General features: G+C 41.2%; 3 protein-coding genes across 4 annotated transcripts; 2 read left to right on the top strand and 1 right to left on the bottom strand.

Moving 5' to 3' along the window:
• Positions 1-1,225: 1,225 nt before the first annotated feature.
• Positions 1,226-8,819, bottom strand: prmt5 (protein arginine methyltransferase 5). 2 transcript variants are annotated; one of them, XM_020604548.1, is made up of 16 exons: positions 8,637-8,819; positions 8,218-8,336; positions 7,425-7,510; positions 7,117-7,251; positions 5,654-5,766; positions 5,507-5,556; positions 5,236-5,399; positions 4,981-5,142; positions 4,817-4,894; positions 3,716-3,774; positions 3,459-3,581; positions 2,809-2,984; positions 2,382-2,585; positions 2,170-2,280; positions 2,030-2,094; positions 1,226-1,942 (listed from the first exon to the last, which is right to left on the bottom strand). In XM_020604548.1, exons 1-16 carry the CDS (start codon positions 8,732-8,734, stop codon positions 1,790-1,792), a joined length of 1,896 nt encoding a protein of 631 aa, XP_020460204.1. In that variant the 5' UTR covers positions 8,735-8,819; the 3' UTR covers positions 1,226-1,789. The 2 variants fall into 2 exon arrangements, with proteins under 2 accessions (XP_020460204.1, XP_020460205.1); XM_020604549.1 differs by lacking the exon at positions 8,218-8,336 and having other exon boundaries at positions 8,637-8,718.
• Positions 8,820-9,593: 774 nt separating this feature from the next.
• Positions 9,594-10,611, top strand: psmb11a (proteasome 20S subunit beta 11a). Its single transcript, XM_020604528.1, has one exon. The coding sequence runs from the start codon at positions 9,594-9,596 to the stop codon at positions 10,590-10,592; it is 999 nt and encodes a 332-aa protein (XP_020460184.1). The 3' UTR covers positions 10,593-10,611.
• Positions 10,612-10,773: 162 nt separating this feature from the next.
• Positions 10,774-19,060, top strand: psmb5 (proteasome 20S subunit beta 5). Its single transcript, XM_020604550.1, has 3 exons — positions 10,774-11,100; positions 12,638-12,932; positions 18,402-19,060. Exons 1-3 carry the CDS (start codon positions 10,876-10,878, stop codon positions 18,683-18,685), a joined length of 804 nt encoding a protein of 267 aa, XP_020460206.1. The 5' UTR covers positions 10,774-10,875; the 3' UTR covers positions 18,686-19,060.
• The last annotated feature ends 1,051 nt before the right edge of the window (positions 19,061-20,111 follow it).

The raw sequence follows: 20,111 nt of genomic DNA, 5'->3' as shown, positions 1-20,111 counted from the left end.
CCATCTTCCTTCTCTTTATCTTTCTTTCGAGGACCATGGGGCTCAGGGTTCTTCACCATATCTGGGTAGACCACTGAGCAAACTGTGTTTATATTAGGAGATAATGGTTCTGTATCAAACTGTGCTGGCATTTTATTCATCCACTTTAATATCTAGTAGTACAATTGTGATTTGTTTAGTCTGAACTATGATGGAAAGTCTAGATGCACTGATCCATTTGTTTAAGGACTTAAGATGCTCAATTATTAGTGAAGCAGGGCTGCATTTGGTGCTAATACATCAAAACTGTATATAAAACTTAAGTGAAAGTTATATATACTGTATATGACATAGGTAAAAAGGGGAGCACCTCAGCAGGCAGTAGTGTGAGATCACAGTGAAAACACAAGCGTTTGACTCTGCCTACTGGGGTGCTCTGGTGTCCCCCCACATTGAAATCATGCAGCAATTGGGACAATCTACACTTACTGATTAATAAGTGAAGTGGCAATAAAAAAAATACAATACAAATAAAATTTTTGTTCATCTGTCATTGTTTTCATGGAGATGTTATTCATCTCGGACTCAAGTTCTACTGATTTATTTGACCACCTGTACTAGTGTTACAGTTCTAGTCATAACCCCAAATAGATATCACTTGAGTTTCAATTGACTGCAGGCACCGAGATTCAAACCTTCAACTTTCTGGTTGGGAGACAACTCCTCTACCCACTGCACCACTGTCACCTCTCCATTAAGTAACATTACTAAGAGGGAATGACATTTAAACCTTTCAGCTTTGTAGTTTTGTGTGACTGTCTCCTTCTCAAAATGCCAAATAAACTATGAACCTTCTAAGTTCATGTGTGCTTATTAGCCTAAATGAACTTTGCAATAAGAAAACTATAAATTACTCCTTTCACATGACCAAAATTTAATGTCTGAACTGCAGTGGCAGGTAAAACATTTAAGCCTTTTGCTCCCAGTATGTGCCTAACTTAAGCAACTGCAACTCTTACAATGATATGCTGACAGGCATGATAAGGCTACACAGGGTTTGTGGCCCTTCACTCATAGACCAAACATACCACTAAACAGATTACCTGACCAGCAGATTTGTCACCTAAGGGTGACCTCTATTGGACAACTCACATCCTAGGTTGGGTCTTATTATAAATAGCACTGCCATCATCTAAAAATTTACTTCTACAATGATTTTCATTCAAATCCCAAAAACCTGCAACCATTTAGAGAACATTACAGTGTGTTTTTATTTGCATGGTTCAAACATACAGAAACTAACAAACTGTATGGAGGAGATTCCCAAACAACACAGTATGTGACAGGAACACAGTTACTTTCTTCTGACCCCTTCATGCTGAGGAGAAGAGTGTTTTGTCAGTATGTAGAGGCCTGTGTGAAATGTGTTTGATAAGGCATATGTCCTGTTGATTTGAATGTGTATGTCCGTTTAGAACAGTAGGAACATAACAAAAAAAATTAAAAAAAGTATGACATGACAAACCAGTGAAGCTAGAGAACGAGGTTTCATCCAACCTGAATGAGCCAAACACACAGAAACAATACAGTGTGTACAGATTGAAACCACAGATTGAAATCTGGTTTATCCAATCAACATTTTCATTGCCAGCTCAAAAGTGCTACCACTGGTTTTTAAGGGCTCATACCACCACCTGACCTAGTTGTATCTGTGTATATATATATAAAAAAAACCCAGTCCACCTCCCCACTTCAACTGCCACCAAACGTGCGAGTGTTTGTCTGTTGACAGGTGTGCTACATGTTGTCTTCAAAGGCCAATCGTGTAGGAGCGTCCGGCAGAGTTGTGGATGGCAGAGCAGGAGGGCTCGGTCACAGCCCATTCATACCACACCTTCTTTCCATTGTTGCAGCGCCAGAATCGCACTGTAACGTTATCATCCCGGGATATTGAGATGGGTTGCTATAGGAAGGAAAGGAATAGAAAGATGAATCTATGAAGACAATGTTGTTTATTCATAAATGTGATTTCACGAGACTGTTCACTTACTTTGAGTGGAAACAGAATGGGGAACCAAGAGAACATTCCAGGTGAATGCGTGTCTGGTTTTATACCTGAAACAAACACATGCACAATGTAAATATTTAGACTTAGCTCAGTATGAGTTTTTCCTTATTAAGCTGACTTACTGAGAGTGACATCTTTGTACAGTGTGGTCTCAAAGTAGCCAGCAAAGCCATGAAGCACCGAGTTACAACCCACTGGGAATCTGAGGCACTGATACCGGTTGTTGTTCATATCTGAAAGAGAAGAGGGCAGATGGTCAACACATTCAAAATGCATCTTGTTCAAGTGTATAGTGTCCTATTTGGCATACAGGGACTCTTGTGTTTCTTTATACCTGTTGTGGGGTGTGTGAAGGTGAAGCAAGGTTTTGGGTCAGCTAGTTGGTGGAAGTTATGAAGGCGCACTACATAGGGCATCTCAAAATGGCACTCTGGGTCCTTGTCCCGTTCCCGGCAGCCTCGTACTTCATTGTAAAGCTTGGAGGACGACAGAGGAGCCACAAAGGATGTGTAGGAACAGGGGATGCTCACTCCATCATCTGAGAGTAACATGATGAGGTGAGGAAAAGGAGAAAGTGATATAAGAAGCAAGGAAGCATGGAAGGTAATGGAGGATAACAAATGCTGTCCAAGTTGGTTGATATAGCAAACAAGGAAGGGTACTGTGCATTCCATGACTCTGAAACTACAGCACTTACATGGAGGTAATCGTTTTTAAATAGGAAACCAGGAGAGTCTGCATAAACCATGGCAGAAAAGTACCTTTGAGAAAGTGCTGCGCTCCATCCAAGCATTCAGGAGAGAGTTCATTGTCACCAAATGAACCAAGGAGCTCGCTCACCAAGATGTCAGCCTTCTCAGGCGCTTCCCAGTCACGCATGTCACATGACACCACTGTCACCTGATCACCCCACTCCTCAAAGCGCCAGTTCTCTAGCCTGAACAAGTCACAGTCAAAGCATCGGTGCAACTTAATAACGTAAGCATTCAAAGTTTCAGAGTACACAAAAAAATATACAACTACATGCAATCTCAAGAAGTTATTGATGTGCTGCAGTGCAACTCTGGCAAGTTGTACACACATACATGCACTTTAATTGGTCTGTCAGTTTTTCTATGCCATTGTGGACCATGGACAAATGTCTCTTTGAAAGAAGTATTTTTGTATTTCATAAGGCATCAATATGCCCACAAACAAATTTTATCCACCAGTGTCTGATCACACCAGGACACATTAACAGCCTTCCAAAATCCAACTCCTCTTGTGATCCACTGATGCGATTTATTCTGGCATAACCAGATGGTAAACGCAGAGATGACAAGTGTTTGTGTGCTAATAGTTTTCCTGTGAAGGTGTACTATATGTTTCTGCAGTACTCACATACTGACATAATGAGCTGTACTTTACTCACGTAATGACGGCATTGGGATTTTTCTCCACAGCATATATCCGGAGCTTCCTGTCTGCCTGTCTGGCAGCACGCAGAGATGCGTTGACCAGTGGGCCTCTACCTGCTCCTAACACCATCAACACCCTGCCAGAGAGACACCGTTTAGACAGTACTGCTTCATGATTCATCTTACCATATGAAGTAATTATGGCATTGACAGATTTCAATACAACAATTTCTGAATTCAAGCTATTTTGTCTTTGTTTCTATACACTTACTGAACATTAGTCTCTTTCTGCTCTTCTGGAACTCTGTCAAGTAGACATTTATACACAGCCTGCAGACAATGACAAAGCAGGAGTATTCAATGTATGTAGACATTTATACACAGCCTGCAGACACAATGACAAAGCAGGTGTATTCAATGTACTGCGTGTCAAACTTTGACCAACTAACAACTACTCCTCTCAAAGCCTACTTTCACAAAACTGGACATGGTTAGTGATGTGCAAGTGCTACACAAATGCCACTCTGTCCCTTCAGTTACAAACACTGACTGGAGAGCAATTCATACCATATAGAAAGTAGGAGACGTGTCACTTAAGTCTTCCTTTAGGGTGAATGTTCACTAAGCTGAATCTCTCAGTCAGTATACACTGACATGTTCTTTGAGTAGACAACTAAAACAGTGTCCGTGTGAAATGGCCATTAAACTACACTGCTCAAAAAACTTGAGGGAACACTTAAATCACACATCAGATTTTGATGAACAAGTTGTTCAATTTGAAAACTTTCACTCATCTACACTGTATAATTTAGCATTTCCAGATGTTGACAGGAGCATATACAGCTCTGGTGGACATTCCTGCAGTCAGCATGCCAATTGCACGCTCCCTCAAAACTTGCAACATCTGTGGCATTGTGCTGTGTGATAGAACTGCACATTTTAGAGTGGCCTTTTATTGTGGCCAGCCTAAGGTACACCTGTGCAATAATCATGCTGTCTAATCAGCATCTTGATATGCCACACCTGTGAGGTGGATGGATTATCTCGGCAAAGGAGAAGTGCTCACTAACACAGATTTAGACAGATTTGTGAACAGTATTTGAGAGAAACAGGCCTTTTGTCAACATAGAACAAGTCGTAGATCTTTGAGTTCAGCTCATGAAAAATGGGGGCAAACACAAAAGTGTTGCATTTATAATTTTGTTCAGTGTACGTTTCTGTCCCTTTAATGGGATTTCTTTGATTCCAAGCAAAAATTAGGACATTTTATTTACTAGCAGCCAGTAAATGTGCTCTATGGTTTTCCACTACTCTAAAAATGTTTTAACAGGTGCAGTTGCAGCTATGTTACAGTTGTGTCTGATGATCTTACCTGTTGGTACTGTGAGTATTTAACAGGATCCTTCTCAAACACTTCATATGTCTGAGAGTCCAAGTTGTCCATGAGGGGCTTGTGGGAGAGAGGAAAGTCACGTTCAATCATTGTTAAAAATTAAAACAAACAATCTATGTAAATATAAATAAAATCTTCCCAACCTGTAGAGGGGACTGCAAGTAGTCTTCATAGCCCTTGGCGAAGAGCTCGTAGGCATTGGGCGCAGGCCGGTTCTTGTGGAGGTGTCCCAGGTACTGCAGGTAGCACCGGAAGTCCTTGTCAGTGTGGCGACTGGTGCCTGCCAATATGAACTGGGCCTCCAGCTACGGAAAGAAACTGTTTTTATACAACACTTCTACATTTGGCTTCTGATGAACTTCTGCTGAATGAAGTGATTAGGAATTATTATTCTGTACTTTGAAAAGACGAAAGATGATTCGCTGATGGGCTTTGGACAAAACAGGGAAGCCCTTTTTATTCGTTAGGAAGATGCTGGTGGGAAGTATGGCTGCTTTGATAGTTTCACCAAGCCACTTGTCTATCACAGCGTCTGATGGCATGTCTGCTCCAACTTCAATAGCTTCAGGAATACAAACAAGTACATTTTCAGTAGCAGGCAAAGCCATAAAAATTCTTTATTGTACTGACATTGCCCCAGGCAAGCTGCTCCACAGTGTGCTTTCTCACCAAGACAGATCCTCTTGTTGTAATCACAAAGGGTTCTAAATGAGTGCCACCTAAAAGAGCAGAGGCAAGTAAACAATGAGTCACGGTATTAAAGGAAATCAGTGACAACTGTTTTAGCATGCAGACAGCACTTAGCTGCTAACTAACCAGCTCCAGGTCTTCTCATCAACACTTGTGTCATCAATGTAAGTGGTCGGTTCATTCTCAATCAGATCTTCCCGCATGTCCTCTGAGGCCATCAGTGGGACACATATCCAGTACTAATGAGACACAGAGGACAATAACAATCAGCTGTTGACTTTAGATGTGTGTATGTAATACAACCAACATTTTTCTGGTGCTTTATAATTGATATTTTATATCATGCATGCACAGGGCTCCAGACCAATAAATGTATTTAAGGTGCAAGTGGCTTTTTTTCAAAGGTTGCATTGGGTGCAACTGCAAAATAAACAGCTTATGCACGAATGATGCTCACTGTAAAAAGAGTGGACAGACGTTAACAATGTCCACGATATGCAACATTTATTTGCAGGTCTGTCACGTGTCCGTCTCACAAGGCAGGGACTTCCAATATATCAAATGTGTCAATCCACAGACTGAGACACAAACAAGATTGGACCTTCCTTTTTATGCTTCGAGTCTATTTTTTCCTATGGTGCATTTGAAGTGAAATCACCACAGACAGCTGCTTAAATCAGGTAGATCACCTGTTAGCCTATTTTATGTGTTGTAAGCGAAATACTTTAATTCATCAGTTTATACTTCAGTTGAAATATGATAGCCTAATCATTATCGTAACACATACATACATAAAAAGAGCTGCAGACTTGCATCAGAAGTGATTTTCCCATCTATTGTGCTCCATAAGTTTCCCTCTCTTTGAATTTCATTATAAATACAGGCTGTGCACTTTAGATGGCAAAGGTATTTCAAATAATTTATGATAAATAGATTATTTAGCATTACACTGTAAAAGAGAGGTGGTGCCACCATCTGAGACTACGTGGTACCAGTGCCACCAGTATGAAATATTAGTTGGAGCCCTGATGCAACATATTTGCATTCATCTCTCTGATTGCATTGCTGAGAGATATGCTACTTGGCATGATTCATCTCAGTGGGGGACCACCGTGCAGTAGTGATGTCCTGGGCCAGAAATAGCTAAATAAGGAGCTCAGCCAAAGTAATTTGGTTCTTAATAATCTACTGCCTATTATTTCACTGAACTCCTTTGGTCTCTAAACATCATGGGGCACAATTGACCTACTATAAATTAGTGCAAATGATCCTCCTAACCGCATGGGGGGGGGAACAGCTCATTTATTGCAGTGCTTTTTCAAAGTAGGGTGATGCAGTCATATGCATTACTGAGCTGACACTTCACTGAACCACAGTGTACATAGAAAAAAGGTTTTTATTAATACAGTAAGTCTGCTTTGTTAATACAAACCACACGGTGTATGTATACAGCCATAGGCCTATTCTTACATGCCATTAAAAAAAAATTGTGAGAATATTTTCTATATACCCATTTTCATATCAAAAACATCCCCACGTCAGAAATCCAGCACAGTGCTGGAGAACCTGAAGCCCAGTGTGTAGCTTACATTTGAGGTGTGGTGTCCAGTATGGATGTGGTTTAGCAGCAGGCGAGCAAGATTGGCATTCCGAGGGCCTTTCAGAGGGATCATAAAGACGGGCAGACCCAGGTAGGCCGAGAAGTTTAGCTCCTGTGTGAGAGCCTGGAAATAAAAACAGGAAAAATGAGGAGAAGAACGTAGAAGGGCTGACATAAGGACACAATCTAAGACAGACAGAAACTTGCCATGTTAAGTTAATTTACACCAAAGGCTCTTGAGATCAAAACACTTTTTCAGCCTGAACTTAAAGTGTACATCCAAACTGAGGAACTTACAGCTTCCGAGTTTCTGCGTTCCGTCTCAATTTCAGAATCTGCATCAATCCATGGAGAGAGCTTCCCAACAATAAGGGTATTCCAATCTAAGTAAAATGGATCAGTAAGAAACAACATCAACTTGCTTATAATTTCTTAGCAAGTCCTCAAGTCATCTCAGGCTCTTGTTAGTGCTAACAAGATTTACATGTAAAGTACATTATCCGCTTCCTAAAAGTGTTTTAAAATTGAGTGACTGCTCATAAAATGTGATTTTCTAGCTTTTCAGTTTCTAAGGCACTTCGGATATTTAAGACCCATTACACTCAAGTTTGATGAGCTATGTAAACACCAGGTGAAAAAGTCCAAAATAAGTCCCTTCATTTCCCTGCCAAAAGTCTGTTATGTTGCATTATACATTACATACACTGCCATTCAAACGTTTGGATACACTTTCCAATTGAAGTGAAAGGGAAGTGTGTTCAACCTTTTGACTGGCAGTGTATATATTATTGAAATATGAACAAGTAAGGCATGAAATGTGCTCAAAATAATACCCAATAACACACCATATATTAGTGCTAGTAGGAAATAAGTTTGTATAATAAGGTGCGGAACTGAGTTTTCATATATTAAAATGCATCATGCTGAACATGAAAAACAGGCACCGGAAGCTGGCGTGGATATTGGAAAAGGAAGTTTCTGAGTGGTTCAGCAAGAACCAAGAGAGAGTAATATATACTCATCACCTAATTTAAAGTACTACATCCATGTTCAAACTAAAGCATCGGCCATCTTAGAGAATAGGACTAACCTCGTCCACACAACAGCAGGTCAGAGCGGGTCTGGGCACCGGGTCGGGATTTAGCGGGCTCAAACTCAAACTCCCTCCTGAACCTCGGGTGGAACAGTGGCATGCATAAGAACTCAAACCTGGACACCAGAAAAAGAAAGTGCATCGTTCAAGCATTGATGTGATTTACAATTATATCCAGAGGTGAAGTGCAAACCTGTTTACTTAACTATTCCCAGCCTATTGTAAGAGAATAGCTGATACGACTAAAAGAAACACGGCACACCATTGTCATGCATCGCTATAGCTGGGCACGTGCTGTTAATTTACCGGCTAGCTTAGCAAGTATCACGCACTGATATTATGCTCACAAACCAGCGCCTTCGTTTCATAAGTTCACTTTTAATACAAACTAACTGGCAGAGTACACCATTCCTCACCCAAGTTTGGCGACCGCAGTTAACGTGTCGGCTACCTCCGGCACACAATTCAAATCTCTTCCACAGGACACCCTACTCCCCGTACTGACGGATGCCATGATTTCAGCCGACTGCTATCATCTCGCTCCTCTGGTTTTCGAAGAAACCGACGCCATCTTGGATCTGCAATGGCGTGTAAACCCATTTGAGTAACAACGTGCTTTAGAACCAAAATGGCAGTTGCATGTCTCGCAAAATGCCGCGATAACAGCGAAGCGAAAAAATAAGCCGAAACGTTTTACAAGCTAAGTATATGTATGTGCTATAGAACCTCAAAGTAGCTGACATATAAATACATAAATACAGTGTTATAGAGTATATAGTTTGAAAAAAAAGGTATTTCCACACCTTTAGCTTGTTTAGTTGCTATTTGTAATAAAATTACGCTTGCTGTTGGTGCATAGTGCTTTCTTTTAACCACAAACTGAAAATGATGTGAAAGAGTGCAGGCATGTCTTGGACCCTCAAATCAGGTTTGCATAAAATGGCGTCTCCATATATCACTTTCACAGCAGATAAGATAAAATATCACTTATGTCAACTCAAATGCATTTGGCTGGAATCCTAGGTGTGTGTTTTTGTGCTGTGTGATTTTTGAGTGTGTGTGCAAGGTGTCATGTTTGGGAGGGCTATAAAAGAGAAAAATGCTGTTTTTTAGAGTACACCGTATGTAAAAGTGAAAGGTGGCAGCAGTCCCCACTACACATCACTGTGGGATCTACAAGGTTTATGACTTTATTTGACCATACGGATTCTGGTTTAATCTGTCCTTAAAGAGCAATTTTTGACTACTAATTTCTTGGAATCATGCCGATTTTTTGATCAAGGAATCTCTGCTTCTTCACTGACACCATTATGGCATTAGAAGATATTTGCAATTTCAATGATATTCCTATGCATCACAAATGGTTTTCTGCAATGCCTTTGGAAGATACAGCTTCAACTATTAATGTAATAGACTATAACTTTGGATTGAGCCGACAAAAAACATCTAATAGGAATAGTGGGGTCCCACTACATTTTTTTCTACCAACTTCACCTGACTCTGCCCCTTTCCACTACAGACCATCATTTCATTTCCCTGCTTCTAACCATTCACTGAATGTCATCAGGCCTTTCACTCTGGCTCATGGAACAACAACCCTTGGTTTCATCTTCCAAGGTGGGGTCATTGCAGCTGCAGACACACGAGCCAGTGCTGGGGGGCTTGTTGCGTGCCCGGCTGTTCACAAGATTACCCCCATTCACTCCCACTTGGTGGTCACCTCCTCTGGTAGTGGTGCAGACTGCATGCTGTGGGAGCGAATTCTGGCCAGAGAGATCAGACTCTACCAACTTCGGCATAGACAGCGTCTGTCAATACGTGGCGCTGCCAAGCTCCTCTCATTTATGCTGCACCCCTTCAAAGGAACTGATGTGTGTGTGGCTCTTACACTGTGTGGATGGGATAAAGAAGCAGGCAACACAGGCTGTGCAAAGATATCAGAAGATTCAACCTTTAAGATTAATGATAGCTCCTCAGCTCATAGTAGCCAAGATGTTAATGTGAGGGCATATTCTGCATCTCCTAACAGTGGCCCACAGCTGATATATGTGTGCAGTGATGGTACCCGACTGCAAGGAGATGTCTTTTCTGTGGGCTCAGGTTCTCCCTATGCTTATGGAGTCCTGGACAGAGGTTTGAGATGGAGCCTGAGTAGAGATGAGGCCATCTCCTTGGCAAGAGAAGCTGTGTTCAGAGCCACTCACAGAGATGCCTATTCAGGAAACAATGTGGACCTCTTTCACATCACAGCCCAGGGCTGGAAACAAAGACAGAGAGAAGACCTAAAAGAAGAATTTTACAGAGACATGGAGAAGAGGGCAAAGATTGTGGATAAAAGAAAAAGAGTGACAGAACTGGATTCTTATGGATGAAGAATATTTTTGTGTGTGATAGGAGGGGTTGGGTCAAGGAGACATTGTTTTAGAAATAGTTATATTTTAGGAAAAAGTTTGACTTTAGCCAAATTCGTCCAAGTTTTGTCACTTTTGCGTGCTAGGAAAAAAAGTACATATTTTCATATGCCGGCATCTTACTGCAGTAAAGCTTCGATCCGCCACACACACAGGGGGTGCTGTGTGATTGTGCAGCCACGATTCAATTAGCGTTCTTACACTTGGGCGGCGGAAGTTGCTTGCTCTTCAGACTGCTTCAAAGATGGCACTTGCTAGTGTGTTGAAGAGTGATTGTGCGGATTTTTCTTTTGGTAATAGTCATCCTTTTGCGTTTGATTGTGGATCAGGACAGAACAGTTTGAGTTTCGAGGGTACGTCGGGAGACAGCCTCAATTTTTCTGTTAAAAACCCGTTGTTTGCTGGTGACGAGGATGGCGTCGAGAGGAAAATAGAGTTTCTGCACGGAACCACCACCTTAGCATTTAAAGTAAGTTCACAGTTAACTAACTGTACTTATTTGACACCATAAATGTCTTGATAGATTGTTTGTCAGCTTAAATGTTCGATGAATAAATGAGATTTTAAACATCATGCTATAGAGCTAACATAAAGCTTCCTGTCGAACGTTAGCATGCTAGCGTGGCAACAAACTGCTTGCTCATTGCAGATGTTTACAAAGTCACTTGATGCTTTGTGTTATGGCATTTCAAAATCAGCTCAAATCAGTAACGTCAACTTGCTTATCCAGTGTGCCATACTTTCAGAACCGGGCAAGAAGTTCTGATGGAGGATTGTTGAGTGTTTGTTTTCTCTAAAAATTGTCAGATTGTGGAGAATAAATAATATTGGTACCAGGCTTCAAAAACATATGAGTCATAACCACGGTATAAATTTCACGATGTCTATATAGCCATGAAGGTCGTTGCCCTTGCATTAGGGTATGAACCCCTCTATATCTGCTGGAGCTGTACAGCCAAGGTGGCCGGTGTGCCCTCATCAGATGTGGTGGAGCTCTTAACTCCATTGCATCTCAAGTCCATCAGGTCTGAGGAGCAAGCTCTGTAAATGCTTGTTCATGTTCAGTCACAGACATAGGTGTGTGGTTATGGATGTATTGGATAGAACTGTGCACTTACTGAAGCTGGTCATAACAGTAACATACTCAAAGCAAAGGAGGAGATCTTAAAGGGTTTTTAAACCTAATCCTGTTTTTATGTGCTGCAAAAGATGTGACATGTCTTTATTCATTCTTCTTTTGGGATATATTAACTATTACAAGTCCCATGAAAACACCAAAATAACAATGAATTTAAGGCTAATAAGACTGTGGCGCTGAATCAGAATCAACAAAGAACCCCATTGTTGGCCAACATTTAATAAAACCATGCACAAGAGCCATACTATTACACTGGGTTACATAACTTGTTAGTGTAATAAAAAACAGCCACTGCAGCTGTTTCCTCTCCATTTGTCAGATAGAACAGAGCAGGACAAATATTGAATGACATCCCTACAGTTGGTCTTGGTTTCTTCAGGGGATTTGTTGATAATAAAATGATAAAATCGCACATGGAAACACTCCCCAGAAGACACCTCTTTCTGACTGCCCAGACCTGTTGTTTTTAATTCTCTGCTGCTGTTCTGGCTGTCGGTTCCTGTTCGTGGATTTCAGACAGAAGAGCAAAAGCCTTTCCTCTTATCCTACAGCTTTCTGGCAGAGCCAAACTGTATATTGCATCTCTCTGACAGTTGCAGAGCACTTCAAATTTGTAAAACACGCTTACTCTATAATTGTGTATGTGTGTGTGTGTGTGTATGTATATATATGTATATGTATATATATGTATATGTGTATATATATATATGTATATTTTCATTTATTTATTGGTCAGTGATTCTATTCTATAAAAGTGAAATAGTGTTTCAAAAAGTAGGCAACATAATCTGTCAGTAACTGCTCTGTTGTAATGTGTTCACCCCTGCTATAAACTAACATGTTTCTCCTATGCTGTCGCCTCTTTCAGTTCCAGCATGGTGTTATAGTTGCGGTGGACTCTCGGGCCACAGCAGGCTCCTACGTTGCCTCACAGACAGTGAAGAAGGTGATTGAGATCAACCCCTACCTACTGGGTACCATGGCTGGAGGAGCGGCAGACTGTGCCTGCCCGCCCCGCCAGTGCCGCATTTATGAGCTTCGCAACAAAGAGCGCATCTCTGTGGCGGCAGCCTCCAAGCTCCTTGCTAACATGGTGTATCAGTACAAGGGCATGGGACTCAGCATGGGAACCATGGTGTGTGGCTGGGACAAGCGAGGCCCAGGTAATTTCAGATGAATATGACTTCCAGCTTTGACCTAGGTACTCAAACCAAATTTGAATTCCTTTCTGGAAAGATTAGTAACAATTTAGATTAGGCAAATCATTTCCTCTTTTTTAGCTTCCCAAAAAGTTTATTTTCTGCTTTTTTTTGTTTTGTGTGATAGTAAAATATGTGTCTTTGGGTAAAGTGTAAAGCCCCATTCAGGTGGAAGCACCATTTCACGTTGAGCTAGGGGGATAAAATATTCCCTGTGGTCCAAGGTATTTTTGCTTTATGATATCACAGGACATGGGCTGAAATGGACATGGGGTATTGAGCATGTGAAAGCCAAACGCCTCCCCATGGAGGCACAGGAGAGTTGAAGGGAAGGCAAAGATACTGTGTCATAACTCAGTTAAATCTTAACACATGAAACACATATTTATAGTGACACTTCCTGAAGAATTTCTCTTTTTTTATAATCTGTTGCAAATAAACATAAATAAATCTACTTTGAAATCAGAAAAAAAATCCTCCAAAATTTGTTGGAGAAGTTTTCTTCAGTATCAAAGTGTCCAAATGGTTCTTTAGTCAGGAAGAAAGCCAACCTCTTGGGTGATTTGACCTTGGGATTTAGAACATTTTGTTGGACTGATTTACTGTTTTATGATGTTTTTTTTTGGTCAGAAGATTAATCACTAAAACAACTGTAGCCTAATTATTTGTAGTGCTATAGAGAATGTAAAATTGTCGTCATGCCGTGATGAATTTTGGATAAATGCACCATTTTGGGAGATTAGACTCATTATCCATAACAGAGATATACACTACATACACCTGTAAGTTAATTAAAAAAATACTATTCCATAGAGCTGCATACAGTAGCTGGTGCTTCAACTGTGTCCAGGTGTCCACTGTAGTGTAGTTTGAGCACAGAGAGAACAGAAATTGATTCATTTGCCAACAGCTGCTAGCTAGTTTTAGCTCCCGAACAAAGAGCTGATGAGGTCAGGGTGCAGAGTCATTTTTCACTCTGTCGCTCTCATTGACAGGATTTCTAGGTCTGCTACGAATTAGCTACAGTCAGCTAAAGTTGTCCATTCTGAATTACCACAGTCAGTAAAGGTAAATACAATGTGTTCCTCCAAACGTAACTTCAAATTCTCTGTATTACAAAGAAAATGTTTTAAAACCAGACATTAAACTAGACATAACTTTTGCCCTCTAGAAAGCTATCTTGTAACTTATGAGACTGAATTTGAGTAAAGCTATGCAGATTCTGTAAGCTACTATGCAGTATTTTTTCTAACTTTATTTAGGCATGTTATGTTTTAATTGCAGTCCCAACCCTTTTGGAATTTTCAGGAGTTCAGTGTATTTTAGTATCTTTAATGTCTGTTACTACCTGTTTAGCAGATATGTACTTTAATCCAATCAGGCTAAAACCAACACAACACATTTCTGGGACAGTACTATGTAACTGAGGTCTGAGTGAGGCACTCAGACACATTATTTGCCCATTCTTGCCATAGTTGCATGAAGATTTTTATAATTTGGCTTTAAATTTACAGTTCAAGCCATGAGCATGATATTCCACTCATTTAAATATTGTCAGTTTTGCTTGTGAGTGCTCTAACAGTGCCACAGACTTTAGTCCCACTGGAACCATGAGACAGCTTTCATTATTTCCCAAACTGGGTGGACACAAGTGGTGCACTAATAAATCTGAAATCTAGGGCATTTGTTGTGGTTTTGGCTCAGCAGATATTCTGTGTTGATATGAAAAGACTAACCATGCTTAATTATCAAATCATTTAAAGAAATTCTCCACTTTTTCTTGCCAGCAACAAAATGTACTGCTTTTATGTGCACAGAACTGTCAGCGCATGTGGTTTTCCAGCTACATGTGCTGTTGCATTTAAGTAGAAACTGACTTGTAGTTTGCAGAAATACCCACTAGATGATACTACAACCTTTCTTATGCTTTGCTCCTGTTTGCACTTGAAGCTGTGGCTGCTGGAGACCGTACATTACAGGAGGTGTGTTTAAAGAGTCCGCTACAGTGACACAGTAATGGGAAATCGATGAGGCTGAGACTGTGGGCCAGCAAAAGTGTTGAGGGATGATGGACGTTGGGTCTCAGCCCTGGACATTTGGGTCACTTGCCTAATGTCTGTACACCCGCTGAGATCAATGCCAGCTTTGTTTGGAAAGCAAAGAGGTCTGTGTGAACAGTGATGGCCCACTGGTATGCCAGCAAATGTAAATGACACTTGTTAAATCCTGGGAAATCAATTGGGGCAATAATGATCTCTGTTTTTCAGTAGGTGTGGGAGCTTTGCCATGGCCACCACAATGCCACTAATGGAGAGGTGAAAGTCATGTAAATTAAATCAATTGTGATTATGTGGGAAGCTCATTAGCCAGCTACAATTATGTCAAGAGCACTTATTCCCCTGACAGAGTGTCTTAAGCTGAATGCAAAATAAATCAAGTAAAAGTTGCATTGAGGACTTTGACAAATGTGGCTCTATTAAATGTTACGACACTTTTAATCATGTGTAGTTATTGCTTGATGGCTTCAAATTTGGCTTTATGTTGATTTAGAAAAGCAGCTTTAACTACGCAGCGCCCTCTACTGCTCCTTGCAAGGACACAGCCACTCTATAATAAAGTGATATATGATGACAAACAGAAAAATAGGTGCATGATAAGACCTAGTCTGAATGGACCCATGTGGCAGTCAGCCACTCCCAAGAGAGTGATATACAGTAATAGCTTTAGTCCTTTGTTTAACTGCAGCTTCTTCTATTTATTTATTTATTGTCAACTCCTGATCCAGTGGTGAATTCTAGTGGGAAGAACGAGTGATGGACAGACACTGACCCACTTGATGTTCCTCAACCTACCTCTAAAAGCTGTCAGTCTAGCCAGCTGCACAGGCTGCTGTTTAAAAAAAAAAAAAAAAAGCCTGCTTAAGCACCTGTCAGTTGACTGATGGCATAGAAGGAGCCTCACTAGGCCGCCACTGCTGTAGTACTCCGCCATCTGGGCAACGCGCCCCTGATTCTGCTTTAATGTGGGCCTTGTGAATTTCACCTCCCTTTTTGTGTATTGCACAACACAAAGACACCAGGTGTGTTTGGAATGGAATGGAATGGATGTGGGGGTTTTTTGTCTTTTGGTGCTGATCTGCTTCTATACTTGGACATTCTAAAGAGTCCTCATCCACCTCCGTCAACTGTGCTACTCAACACAAGAGGCTGTCTTTACAACTCTCTCTCCCTGCCTATTATGTTTTTAACGAGTCCCTTACAGTTTTCAAGAGGAACAGGCAGGTCTCAGAATGGCAAATTACCCCCGTGCATAGGCAGGCACTAGATGATTATCATGGCAGGCTAACGACAGGCTGAGGAAGCTGCAATTTGCCAGTGGAAAGCAATGGTAAGATGTTTTTTTTTTTTTTCTTTCAGAAAAGCAAGTGGCTCTCTATCCCTAATAGACTGGCCCTAGTTTAGAAGAGGAACTCTGCAAGCGAGGATGTGCATTTTGAAGAGTTTTTTTTTTTTAATATGGCAATGAGTGACTGTGGTATTAGGCAATTTTATATGCATGTATTGCTGTGTTTCGGCGTGTGAGTCATTTTCACAGATTTTGCTTTGTGAAGCGCTGTGAAAAACATGCCTTTTTGTAGGCTGTCTTTTTGCCATCTGCTGTGGGCGAGCTCACAGACTAGTCACCAGTTCCACGTCACTCTTGGATCGGGCCTATTGAATGTGTCATGGCATAGAACAAAATGCTGTGCATGTGTCCACAGAGCCGGGTGTGGAGCAAACTGTCCCTCGCAGGTCCATCAGAGCGTTACTGGTCAACATGTTTGGTGTGGGGTGAGCTCGCTCCTCTGTGTCATTCCAGTGTGTGTGGAATGAGATGAATGTGCTGTGCTGAGCCTATCCACAGGATGTGAGCATGCTGTCGTGTTTTTATATTATTATTATTATTTTTGTCTTCCCTCTTGAGGTACAAGGTGCAGTTACCTGTGCAGCTCAGGTTGTGGGTCGATAGTTAATTTTTGGCATGTTTGCAGGGATCAATAAAGCCCTGAGCAGGGTCCCTAGGCAGACAGGGATGTGGCCCCCACCTTGTCAGCCGGCTCCATGGCCGGCTTTGTTTTACTCGAAGAGGATGCATCTGTTCATATCTGGCAGCCTTACTTCACTTGGAGAGGTTGCAGCTGTTCATATTCTCTCTCTTGAGGACATGGTGTGTGAGTGAGTGTGTGTTCTTACAAGTTTGTGTGAAAGCAGCGAGGTTAGACGTACACTACCTCAGTTTTCTTGACAAACCTCAATATCTGAGTCAGGAGATTGGATGATGCTTACATGTTGAACACAGTTTTTTTTTATATATATATAATATAAAAGCGGCCACAGTTTCTTCCTGCCTCCCTTTGCGTTTTCACCCCCTTGAACTAGGGGTGTGTAATATATCTGGAAATGTTTTATTTTATAACGCTAAGCACGCCATATTTTACATCCATCATAAAATGCCTTTGTCTTATATTGTAGACTGTAAGGTCACTCTTGTTAATAGCATATTAAGTGTTGCTTAATGCTATTAATGGAAACGTATTTCAGTGTTTCCCATACAGTGATTTATTTGTGATGCTGTAGGATATATATATATAGCTGAAAGCCAATACTAACTGCTCAGCAAGTGGATAAAGTTAATGCTAATTCTTAAACTCTGACGCTGAATGTTTGCTCTTTCAGTCCAGAGGAATATTAAAAAATATTTTCTAAGACTCGGAGGACTCGTCCTCTGCAAGCACAGACAGTATGGACCAAAGGTATTAGCAAAGCTGAGTTAGCTTTAGAAGCTTAAGAAAACATGTGGGAAAGCTGAACAGCCCGACCAATGTGATTAGTGATTAGCAATCCAACTAATTTGTTTCAAATACTGTAGTTCCAAACTTCAACCAGTGCTGCTGAAGCAGGAAGAGAGAGATGTAGAGGAGGAGGACAGCAGCCAAGTGCAGTGCTGTGCAGAAGCAACTGGTCAAACACAAGCACAGAAGTGTAGAAGTAAAGCAGCCTCGTTTCTGTTCTTCTGAGCTGAGTGATTAAAGTATTACTGGATTTTAAATTCGGTAGCTACTCGAGTAAGTAAATACTTCATGAAAACATGTCTCCCCACCCGATCAGCTACTACCACAAATAGAATCCAGTTTTTTGGGGAACACTATTTCACATACACAAGCATTGAAATGACCTCAGCAGAATGATTCTGCTAAAGTTTGCTGCATTATTTTTTTTCTTTTCTTTTTTTCATATATTGTTTTTGTAAAGTGACAGACAATCTAATGCCAGCTAGCACATCATTATTAAAACAATTAAGTCATTATTGTAGACAAAATAATTAAGTTATTATCGTAAACGACATATATCGCGCACACCTATCTTGAACACAGTTTTTGTCCTTTCTCCATAGGGCTATACTATGTTGACTCGGAGGGGAACCGGGTGTGCGGCGATCTGTTTGCTGTGGGCTCGGGCTCCATGTATGCCTATGGTGTGATGGACAGTGGCCTGCGCCACGACCTGACTGTGGAGGAGGCCTGCGATCTGGGCCGGCGTGCCATCTACCAGGCCACATACCGTGACGCCTACAGCGGAGGGCAGGTCAACCTGTATCACGTTCACAGCGAGGGCTGGACCAGGGTCTCCCAGGACGACGTGCTGAAGCTGCACCATCAGTACAAGGATCAGGAATAGGGAGGGTTAGGAGTTCACTGTAGTGTCTAATGTTTAAGATGTTCTGAAATGTGAGTAGGGTTGACACATAAACAAAAAGGACTCATCTGCCAATTGATTTCCACTTGTATCACTTCTGTGACCCATTTTGACTTGTTACTAGCTTACGGCTTTATATTGTACCATTTATATCAACAATGCCAGTGAGCTCTGCACAGAGTATGATTTGAGGGTCTGCACAGAGGGGGCCGATGACTCAAACATGCTTCTCATACAGTGTGAGAGTAGTGTGTGTGTGTGTGCTCCTTGCCTTGCATACATTTCATTTGGATTGTACCCTAGAAATCTACATTTTCTTTCTCAATAAAACCTGTGATAATCTTTTTTTTCCCCCAAGTTTGTTGATGTTATTTTGCACTAGTGCTGCTATTAGTTGAATGGTGCTGAGTAGTTGTATTGCTCAGAACTTGCACTTAATGTAGTCTAATCGCCTCATCCTCCTTTGCTGCCATTTTGCCACTGTTTGTGTTTACATTTCACTCATCTGTTCCCCCAGCTGTTAGAAATCAGAGGTGCTGTACATCCAAAGCCTGTTTTGTCTCCTATAGGTTCTGCGTTTATTAGCGGGAAGTAGCGTTGTCTAAATAGCGCTATTTAATTGCAGACCACCAGCCTCAGTAATTGTGCCTCCTGAGTTGTAACAGTGTGTTTTCTACTCCTCATTGATAATGTTCGCTTCCTCCGCTCACATTGCACAAATACATCTTTTAATTGGAAGGAGAAATTTATTCTTTAATTCCTCCTTGACACACTTAGCTTCTCAATGTGCAATGTTGTGTGCCACCCTGCCATTGTGTTTTACAATGTAACGATCTGTGCTGGCAGTGTGTGCCCCTCCAGCGCTTTTTATGGTTGGAAATAAACACTAATAAAGGGGATGGGGTAGACAGCTGATGCCAGTGTGCTTTTCAAACCATGGTTTAAAAACTAGTTTCACAGGTGACTAGTTACCACATGGAATAGAAATGGAATTTCGATAAATGGAAATGAGCAGGTCTCGTCTGTGGTGCCGCTCCTGGTAAATGAAGTGATGGGAATTGCACCATCAATAGAAGCAGATACTGATGGTGACTGTGCATGTGCCCTTTGAGAGATGATAAAAATAGAGCAAGTGTGAATGAAAGTATCATAGTTCGGAGGGAATGCTGGGGGAAAAAGCCCCTTACAGATTTGGGGTTGGGGGTTAAAGTAATGTTGTACCCACCAACATTGTCGTTTACATATAGCGTTGGAGGACTCAACTTGTTTAAAGTAGCCTGCTTTTAGAGGTTGCAATTTTAATCCATAATAGCTTGAGGACACTATTTGAGCAAGGGAATGATGCACGTTTGTGCACAAAATCATTCAAAAGTTTGGGCATGCTTTCTCACTTTTGGTTGGTGGTGTA

The sequence above is a fragment of the Monopterus albus genome, unplaced genomic scaffold (genome assembly GCF_001952655.1).
Source record: "Monopterus albus unplaced genomic scaffold, M_albus_1.0 scaffold66.1, whole genome shotgun sequence".
Taxonomy (NCBI): domain Eukaryota; kingdom Metazoa; phylum Chordata; class Actinopteri; order Synbranchiformes; family Synbranchidae; genus Monopterus; species Monopterus albus.
This window is presented reverse-complemented; position numbering and strand designations above follow the sequence as displayed.